Source organism: Musa acuminata, chromosome BXJ1-5 (assembly GCF_036884655.1).
Source record: "Musa acuminata AAA Group cultivar baxijiao chromosome BXJ1-5, Cavendish_Baxijiao_AAA, whole genome shotgun sequence".
Classification (NCBI taxonomy): Eukaryota; Viridiplantae; Streptophyta; class Magnoliopsida; order Zingiberales; family Musaceae; genus Musa; species Musa acuminata.
In genome coordinates, this window is record NC_088331.1 from 9749598 (window position 1) to 9760000 (window position 10403).

Genomic DNA, 10403 nt, shown 5'->3' on the forward strand with positions numbered 1-10403 from the left:
TATAATACATATGTAGGCCACACATGAATCTTGTACTACCCTCTGTACTTTTAGCAACGTTTCTGAAGCATTCGATGAAAACACAAAAGCAAACATTACAAAGAGCTACGAAATTCTCTGAAAGAAATAAATTGGTGAAAGTTTCTGGATATGACGCTCAAGGAGGAATACTTGACATTTACAGCTGCAGCTCCGGCTATGACACTGTGCAAAACTACCTCCTGAAAGTGAACAAATGGACAAAACTTGCCTGACGGTCAGTTTCCATGACCAGTGATGAGCAGCTTATTTTTATTAAATAAAAAATATATAATACCAATGCAATAACATAACCAAGAATAAATTTCTGTGGCATTCATAATGGCAAGGCCGTGCATGCCAGGCAGTTATTGTCACCTGTCGATTTCATGACTCCAATGCTTCTAAAGTCTATTACCTTTACTCAATGCTGCCATGTAGACAATCTTTTGAAAACATGGAGCATTCTACACTAATCAGGATCAACCTATCTGGTGAATTCATTTTCTTCTTTCACAGAGCTTCACCTTTTCAAACTTTCACCTTCCAAGATAACTAGCAACGTTGAGAAGTTTGATCCAACAATCCATCAGTCAAAACTGCTTAGCATCTGTGCAACAGAGATATCTCTTCTAAAATTGTTAAATCAAATCTTCAAAATGTAATGACATAATCTTCATCATTTTTTAAAAAAATTCAATAGAGGTGTTCCAGTACTGAATTTTGCTTAAATATGATTAACATTATGATCGTGCCCACTGTCGCTTTCTTATCCATCCATCATAAAATTGACCGAAGGTGAAAACTTAAATTGGAACCTTAAGCCCAAGTCTTCAGAAAATTTCAGACGCAAACAGACCAACATTATCATCCAAATGGATGTCATATGGTAAATTCTACCGAAAAACAAACTCATGAGTCAGTAGATCATTTGATAACAAGACATCATTGCAAAGAGATACAGACAATAGCTGCAAGCAACAATAAGGTTTTGACCCACTTAAAAAGTCTTAACGAACAACTGTTGTCCTGCTTTTAGTAAAATACATGAAATCCCTGCTGCATTGCCACAACAAAGTGCTTTCTACTTTCCACATTGTAGTTCTAACAACAACTTAGCAATCTTGTAAAAGACCAAATCTTAAAACCACCATTCCACAGAACTGGGCAATATGCTAAAAAGTAACTTCCTTACTATTATTGTGTAACTTTGCACAAAATTGATGTTCCAGGCAAGAGATAATATAGCAGATATAAGCAAAAAAAAGAAGGAAAAAACAATGACAAAAGTGATAAACAAGTACCTCCTGCCAATTATCTCATCTGTGTAGCAAAGCAGAGTAAACCAGATGCATCTGCCCCTACCACAGCAAGTTCACAAACAGCACAAAGTTGCTCTCTAATGGCAGGCACAAACCGAGCCCCACAGTATGGGCAAGAAACATCCTTCTGGCCACGATAGACTGGAACAAAAGTTGCTCCACAAACCACAAATGGATTCCTATAATCATAATTGAGCTGGTTAACATCTTTTTTGTCACCACAATGTTGCAGCAGCTGCTGAGCCTTCTTTGCTTGGGCATCTGTTGGACTGCTCTCAAGAAGCATTCTCGCAAAATTGGCAGATGTAGAGAAGTTTCCTCCCTTATAGCATATGGTCATAGCACTTGTGAGGACAAGCCTCGTATGACTCTTCTGAAGCTTACAGTTTGTGAAATAGGCTGCCAACTCTTGCTGTCGAACCAAATTGTCCTTAATTTCCTTTCTTTTCAACTCAATTTTCAGACCTAGCACATATTCCCTGGCTATCTCGATCAGCTCCCTCACTTCATCAACTTCCCTCCTTGTGTCAACAACAATAAGCGGGATAGTGTGCAAAATGTTAATAAATTGACGCAAAGCCTCCGGGAACTTTCCTTCTGTCGTGGCCCGATAAGCTGCCTTGAGTTTCTCATCCATCTGCAAAAACTTGAATACAAGTGCTGGTGGGCCCCTTACATTAGGACTAGCAGACTCATTCCACCCCTTTTCAACACCAAATGATATCACTGGTGCAGTAGAAAGAGCATGCACATAGGTGTGGCTGCCCATGTAAATATCCATAAACAGTGGCTTCAAGGGCATAAAACTCTTTATAGCCAATTGCCTGCTGAGTAAGCGCATAGCAGTGTCGAAGTTTCCAGCTGCCACATGCTCCCCAGCAAGAGATGATTTCTGAATCCAGATTTGACTAACGGGCATCCCAGGTGTGGGGGCAACAAACAAAGAATGAGCATTGCCTACAGTCTTTGGTGTGTCTACATCAGGTGGTAATTCCAGATCTTCAAGATCCCACCCTCCTTCCTCTTCAGTCTCTTCATTTGCTTCAGCATCTGCAAAATCTGCTGTAATATCACCATTTTGCATTTCTCTCTCCATGTCAACAATGTCCAGTTCTTCATCACCCCAATCAGCACCAGTAGCATCCTCCTCTTCCTCCTGTCCCACCGTCCCCATATCCAGCCCATTATCAAATATACCTCTCATTACCCTTAGTAATGGCCAATCCCCACTGCACATGAGTGGTGCAGGAGGCATCAGAAGAGAACCTACTTTTCCCTCAGGCAATGTAGGAAGGTTTTCTCCCAATTCAGTGGCAAGCCTATCAGCAACTTCCTTAAGCCCATGAGCAACAGCTGTGACATACGCAAGAGGCAACTGGCCAGCATTCTCCAATATTCTCACTCGTTCCTGAATGTCGCCAAGATACAGTGCATTGTGGAACTGACCCATGATGTCATTTTTTATTTCAGCTATCCTCAGCATTTTGGAGAGCTTTTCCATATTCCCAGTTACAAGATAGAGAAAAGACAATCTCTCAAAATTTTTTGTTCTCTGATATGCATATTCCACTATACTAGTATTTCCCTGTCGAAGGGCCTCAATGCCCAACCTGTACCAATGGTCTTTATCATCGATCTCTTTTGCTGAAGCAACAGCAATCTGGATATTACCACTATCCAGAGCCAGGCTAAATCGGGTCTTCTCATCTTTGACAAAATGGAGAGCAACTTCAGGGAAGCCTTTCTGTTGCAAGTACGCAATGACAGCCTGCCCACATAACTGTGAATTCCTGATCACACCCATCACATGGTCATATCTTTTTCTCAGAAGCGAAAGCTTGAAGATGTACTCTGTAGCATCAATTGATATAGCCAGGTTCTTCCCATCTCGATCCAAGCAACAGATATTGCTTCCAGAAACCTTGGTTATGTAAACAGGAACATCCAGAGTTCTTATAATTCCACTATCCCCATTAGGAAGACAATACTTGATATGATTTACTGTCGTATAAATGAAGACACCATTATCATCCCAGGCACCACTTTTTACACGAATTGTCTCATGCAGTGTGAAACGATGCACAAGTTTCTTATTAGCAATGACTATAGCAAGTTTACTAAGCAAAGCTACAGACTCCATATCACTAGACCAAACAACGTACTTAACAGATTGGGTTTGAAGTTCACCGAGGACAATCCTCTGCTGAAGATCAAAGATGACCGCCCTATCCTCAGCTCTGCACAATACATTACCAGTTCCAGCATAAAATATTGCATCAGTCACAATTGGAAGAAGACACTTCTTTACAATCTCATTTTTAAGGTTCTTCACTACTACTTGATTGCTACTTCTGTCTAGAACAGCAAACCTATTACGGGCTATAAAAACAGCTGATCCACCAGCTCCCTTCTTTGCTTCCTGAATATAATCACCCCTTCCAGCCATCTCCTTAGTGCCAATATATAACTCATAAGATCCACCATCCAAATCAGAGCAGATCAATACAGCATTTTCCGTGGGACTATAAGACATAGCTCTAGGTCCCTGGTTTAGATTGATGGAACCAGGCCTTCGTATAGGAACAACCTGATTATCCTTCTGTGTTGAGAACTCATGCAATCGCAAAAACCGATCTTTGACATAGTACAGGGCATCTCCACTGACAGTGAAAGCAGGACGTTCTCTCTCCAACTTGAAGACAATCATGCCGCTATCATGACCAGCTGCAAAAAGATTCATTTCTGGATGGGCAGCAAGAATCCAAAAGCGGTCATGTTCGCGTCTAAATGTCTGAATGCCTGTGCGTTTTGTAGCATCCCATATGCGAATGCTTTTGTCCTCTGAGTTGGATACAATGATTTCCATCTTCGCATGGAACATTACACAAGAGACATTATTTGTGTGCCCTCTTAGAGTATCCACCTCCCAAGCCTTTGAATCTGTTCCACAACAACAATTGGCTAGTTTAGTTCATTTCTAAATCCATCTATACTGACAGTTATTCATCTTTAACTAATGAGTTATCTGTGAACATACTGTGACAAAAACCTACAAAGAATACTCGTTAGATAATATTCTAAGGTTATTAATCTTATGTTTTTCTTATTCTATGATTTAATTTTCCAAAGAAACAATTAGACACAGTAGAAAATTAATGGTGAAACCACCAAAAGATTCTTTCCTAGATACCATTCATTCTCCAAAGTTTCACTTGCCGATCATCTGCGCCAGACACAATAAGGGGCAAAGTTGGATGGAAAGATGCCCAATTGACCCCACGATCATGACCTTCCAAGACATATTTGACGACTGCATCAATTCCCCCAAAGAAATCTGAATTCATCTGACTCAGATGCAGAATGTCATCAGCCGGTGCCATCTTCTTTCTCAGAGCACTAATGTCCCAGACACGGACTGTCTGATCAAGGGAAGCAGAGACAAGCAGGTCTTCCTTAGGATGGAACGACGCAGACATGACAAAGTGATTGTGCCCTGTCAAAGCAGAAATGCAGGTCCGCGACTGCCAGTTCCAAATCCTGATAGTTTGATCATCACTAGCACTAACGATCCAGGGGTGCTCATCATGGAATTGGACAGTGCGGATATAATCAAGGTGCCCAAGAAGGGTAAATAGGCACCGGTGAGTCTTATAATTCCAGACCTTGATCTTGTAATCATCTCCTGCGTGTATAAAGAAATAAGTGCTAATCAGAAATGCATGCATCACAACAAACTTCAATATCTTGTAATTAGAGTAAATCAGATCAACTAGGATATAATCATGCACATTGTGACAGACGACTCCAAACCACAGCTTCAAAGTCACATCCTGCAATATGTCCTAAGTGCAAACTAATTAAGCACAAAAATACTAGCTTCTCAGAATTACATCATAAAGAGATAAAATCTAATTACTCAAGCTAAAACATCAGATCAGATTCCAAGGCTGCCTATCTTCAAGATCAGAGTTTGACAAAAAGAGTAGTTCATGGAATCAGTTAACCGACGAGATCCATTTACCACAAAAGCAAAACCTAGTCATAGATTTCCCAAGGCAACCGGGCTGAATCCAGATATGATACATAAGGGAAGAACAGAAAAGACACATAAAGGGAAGAACAGAAACGACACATAAAGGGAAGAACAGAAAAGACCGAGTATCAAGATAAAAGATCTTGTCACCGCCCGAAGGGCTAATTACAGATTATCCCTATAATTAGCTACCTTTAACATCTTGATCCATGTCCTTTCAAAAGTTATAGATCCTTATATTCACGAAAGTAAAATATTTACTCCGTTACTTCAATAAAACTCATCTCTCTCTTCATTTTTAATTCTATAAAATTACCTAACCGGATTTCAATATTTACTTTTGAAAATGTAAGGACTAGAATGCTAAAGGCCTAATTACATGTGATGTAATTAGCCCCCACCCAAAGGAGAATTTATTCATCACCTCCGGAGACGAAGAGGGGCTGCAATTTGTGGAAGTGGAGGCCACGAACGGGGCCATCGTGTTCCTCGAACCGGTCGATGAGTGAGCCCATCCGATAGTCCCATAGCTGGATCACGCCGCTGTGGAGACTGGCAAGGATCCAGGGCCGCTTGCTGTGGAAGCTCAGCCCCTTCACCCGATTGCTCTTGGTCTCGAACTTGGTCAGCATCGCTGCCTTCCCTTCTCGAAACCCTTACCACCACGAGCCTGCGAATTCGGTACCGATCCAAGAAAAACCAAATCAGACGGTAAATCCGGGAGGCACATTTAGCGTTACCATTAGGACTGACATCGAAGCCCAGATCTTAAGAGAAAGGATAGACCTCAGGATCTCAGTTCCAGATCTACCGATGTAGTCAAACAAAAGAGTGCGAAGTAGAAACTGGATCGAGAAAAGGCGACCCCCACTGCCGCCTCCGTCGCGGATGAGATGGCGTCGCCGTGGCGTCCAAGGACGAGGGATCGCGCCACAACTCTCTCTCTCTCCCCGTTGCCCCTCTCTCTCCTTCTCTCTCTCTCGCTCGCTCGGCGGTATTGGATGAATTAAATATATATAGTACAGAGAGATCACATCAGCAGCCGTCAATATGATCATACGAAAATGTTGTCCGTCAGATTAATGTTTGACGGTGAGGATGTCGGTTGGGCCGAACTAGATCTCCTCTGCCCCGTTGAGAACCCGTTCCATGGCTCAATCGGCAATTGAACCGGCCGACTTCCCGAGTCCTCAGGCTCGGTCCAAGTAACGTCGACATCTTACAGAGAGATTGCATCAGAAGCCGTCAACGTGACCAAACAAAAAAATCGTCCGTCAGATTAATGTCCTTAGGCCCATTGAGAACCCGTTCCGGAGCGCAATCAGCAATTGAACCGGCCGTACTTGCGAAGTCCTGTCCGGCTCGGTCCAAATAACGTCGACTACGTCGAGGCATTCACATTTCGCCACCGCGTCGAATTGCCTGTTCTCTTTAATTTCTCAACTTCTTTTGCGATCAAAACTGTTCTCGTTATTAAGTCATGAAAATAATATATCACTTGATGTATATTAATATCATTTATTTTTTATATTAGTGAGAGTCTCATTCTTTTATTCCATGTTAAATGTCATTTATTATCACGCGAACGTCGCATTGGTGCGAGATGAGCCCAACATGTTTCTGCCTGCCACAAGGGTTTAATGCGTGAGAACACAACGGCATGCTCAGCAAAGAGAGGGAGTAAAAAGAACGTAAGGTTGAAGGACTAGCGTTCGTTTATTTCACGAGTTGAGTAGCTTTTCTTCCTTAAGAGTATCTGTCAGAATCACACTGCTCCGATGGCGGTGGGTTCCTCCGGCGTCTTTGCGAAACGTCCTTTAATCCTCGGCCTAACGTCGGCGTACGCCTTCCTTGAAGCATACCGCACTTGCTTCTCGTACCTCCGTTTCTTCTTCTTCTCCTTGTACCTCAGGATCTTGGCTTCTCTTTCCGTAGTGGGGCCGCCTTGGTCGGCGGCCTTGGCATCTCCAACCTCTTTGTTATTACCACTAGAAGCTCCAGCGATTGTGCTTCCGGAAAAGGACGTCTGCAGACAGACTTTCGTGTTCATTAGGACGCAGATTCATGAGGATTAGTGTGATACTTGTGCTGTAGTGAAAACTCTTAACATGGCTGGATCATAGATCTTCTGCTTGTTATTGATTGGAATTGCCACCACATTAAGATTCTTCAGCTACTAGCAGTCATATAACAAACGTTTCATTGTGCTTCAATATGACAATTGCAGAAAACGGCCAGCAAATTGAAGCTCTCCATTAAACAGGTGCATCATTAGAAAACAAAGACAGATAGATAGATAGATAGATAAGAGGGAGTAAAGTAGTTGGATGTGTTAAAGTCTGAAAGATGATTATTAGGCTCGTTAGGTATGTCTTATTCTCAAGAGAATCAAAAGAACTTCGACGAAGAGCTTCTCAAAATACTTGAACTCAAATTAGATGTTGCTATCGGATTGCAATATTAGGTGGTCTCCCTCTTAGGTGTGAATTAAACCTTCTCCTCCTCAGTGTGAACTTTGTCGAGAGGATCTTGCTTCTCTCGAGAAACTTAAAGGCTATAAATTGTGACTACATGACCAATCAGTGTATGAGTGGTACCTAAAGGTAAGAAGTGGGACAGATTGATCAAGGAAAGGGAAGAAGATGTGGCGCTAAATATACTACCTATGGCCCCGAACAAGAAAACTGCAATGAGATCAAGAAAAAGGAACCACTCACGATGGCAGCACTTGACGCCGCCTGCCCCATGGCCAAATCAAATCTCAGGCCAACTCCAGGGTCCCAAGATTCTTTCAAGCTCTCAATATAGCTGAAGCCGGCAGCGACCTTCGGCAGCTGGCTGTCGTCGTCCTTTGCGTCGTCAAACATCCACGCCATGACCGTGTCGTCATGACCGAAGAACTGGAACTGACGCAGCTCATCGAGGCATCGCTTATGGTTGAGCTCGGCGCAACGGGGGCAAGCGCCACAGGTAGCGCCATGGCATACGTCACACAGGTAGGATGACGACATGGCGGCCGTGATCAGGTGGGGGGAAATGGCCACCGGATGAGGAGAGGGAGAGGGAAGGAGTGGTGGGAGATTCATATATGGAGCAAGGAGGTATTATGGCGACCACTTTGCTCACGTGGAGAATTCCTCGCTTCACCTTGTATTATCGTACATATCATGTTTTATGATAAGAGGAATCAGAGACAAGCTTAACCATCAGTGCACTGTAGTCATGCGCACAGGGCTTATACTAACTGGCGACATCCACGTCCCTTCCAAAAATTCCTTCCACTTTGGGAGTTTGACGGAAGGAAGTAAGCTAACACTCTCCGGAAAGGGAAGGCAAGAGAGAGAGAGAGAGAGAGGATTAAAGCTGAGAGCCGAAGGCGACGGAAGAAGAAGCAACAACACTAACCCACCCTCTCGTGAATCTTTCCGACTTTAGTTAGATATCTTCTTATCTCCTGTCATCCCCAATTCCTCCACAACTTTTCTTTTGCTTTGATGGATAGATGGCGACTACTACTCCTGCTTTACTTTCGCTCCTCTCAGGGAGAAATAGGTTGGGAGGATAAGAGCCTACAGTAACGGAGCTGCTGCAGCTGCTTACGGTGACACTTTGCCGCTTCAATAATGCAAAGCGAAGAAGATTCGGGTGGGCGGACATTGGTGAAGGAATTGCGCATCATCCAAAGTTGATGTGGACGCACGTTTCGAACATTCCAGGGTAGGAACAGCGGAGAATCTGTGTGTGGATGGATGAGAACGCAGTGGAGTGGCTCAGAGAACCTTAAACAACCTCAGCCGACGATAATAAACAATCCTTGATCTCAGCGCATCAAACGGCTGATCGAGGATGAGAAGAGGCCTGGTAGTGCTTCTTCTTTCCCAGGTTGATGCAGTGATCTTAGGGAGGAGGGAGATCACACCTCGAAAGATAACAAGAGAATGCAAAAGGGACGTCGGATCCGATTCCCTTGGACGTCGATGCGGATCTCTCGAGCTTTTTCTTTTTACTAACTATCGGAAAAAAAGGAAACCGTTCCTGACGTGAAACGATTAGTTAAAATGGAAAGATTGCTTTTTTGGCTCAAGAGGGGAAAAGACACTTTTTCTTGTAATCGCATGGAAATGTCTCTAAGATTTTGCCGGTTTTACTGATAGCGGAGGAAATTGGATAAATTTTCGAAAAAAATCTTTTTTTTTTTTTTTTTTGCTTTCCTCTCTTTTTTTAGAATTATTTTAATGGTTCTTTTCTTTAATACTTGAAATGAGTCCCTTATTCTTTTTTTTTTCTTATGTACTGATCTATAAGGTGAATTGATCTAACTATAATATTTTTAGAATATAATATAGTATAAAAATAATATTTTTTTGATATTTCTAAAAATACTGTAATATATTATCCATTAAAAAAATAGAGAAAATAGGTATATATGGATAAATCTGTACAAATGATGTTTGATGTGATGTTTATGTATGTTTATACTTTTTAGTTTTATTCGTATTTTACATAGGTTTGTACTGGCTTGACAACCTACTATGATTGTTTTGCACAACGTGTTTCACTATTATGATCGTTCTAGTTCTATAAATGTAGATTGTAGTTGTAGAAGTAAAACTATCTAAAAACAAAATCATATAAATAGTCATTTTAAGGATTTTCTAGTTGAGTGGTCTAAAATGCCTCCAAGCATAGCACCCTTAAGCTATCTGGGTGATATATGACTAAATGAGCTTTCAAGGTAATATCTAGGTTGATTCGTTATTTTATTTTACGGTAGTATCATATAAGAACTTTTGATCCTGGAGATCACCTTAGATCATTTAATGCACCACCGTTCGAAATTTTCGTATTCGAAAAAATAATATTATTAGAGAATTATAAAAAAATGAGAACCACTTCTTTAAATTTTTTTTTGGAATTCTTAGAAAAATTAATATATTTTGATTAACATCCTAAGAGTTAAAAAAACTGTAATTACAAAATATAGACTCGATTGATGGGTCGAATCGAATAAATTAGGAATCAGCTATTAA

General features: G+C 41.6%; 2 protein-coding genes across 3 annotated transcripts; both read right to left on the reverse strand.

Moving 5' to 3' along the window:
• Positions 1-25: 25 nt before the first annotated feature.
• Positions 26-6353, reverse strand: LOC135673702 (coatomer subunit alpha-3-like). Of its 2 annotated transcripts, XM_065182914.1 has the most exons (5): positions 6160-6353; positions 5798-6043; positions 4531-5022; positions 1323-4280; positions 26-221 (listed from the first exon to the last, which is right to left on the reverse strand). In XM_065182914.1, the coding sequence occupies exons 2-4, from the start codon at positions 6003-6005 to the stop codon at positions 1333-1335; spliced, it is 3648 nt and encodes a 1215-aa protein (XP_065038986.1). In that variant the 5' UTR covers positions 6006-6043; positions 6160-6353; the 3' UTR covers positions 26-221; positions 1323-1332. The 2 variants fall into 2 exon arrangements, with proteins under 2 accessions (XP_065038986.1, XP_065038985.1); XM_065182913.1 differs by lacking the exon at positions 26-221 and having other exon boundaries at positions 1192-4280.
• Positions 6354-7054: 701 nt separating this feature from the next.
• LOC103985061 (transcription factor GHD7-like) lies at positions 7055-8411 on the reverse strand. Its single transcript, XM_009402676.3, has 2 exons — positions 8091-8411; positions 7055-7399 (listed from the first exon to the last, which is right to left on the reverse strand). The coding sequence occupies exons 1-2, from the start codon at positions 8382-8384 to the stop codon at positions 7139-7141; spliced, it is 555 nt and encodes a 184-aa protein (XP_009400951.3). The 5' UTR covers positions 8385-8411; the 3' UTR covers positions 7055-7138.
• Positions 8412-10403: the final 1992 nt, after the last annotated feature.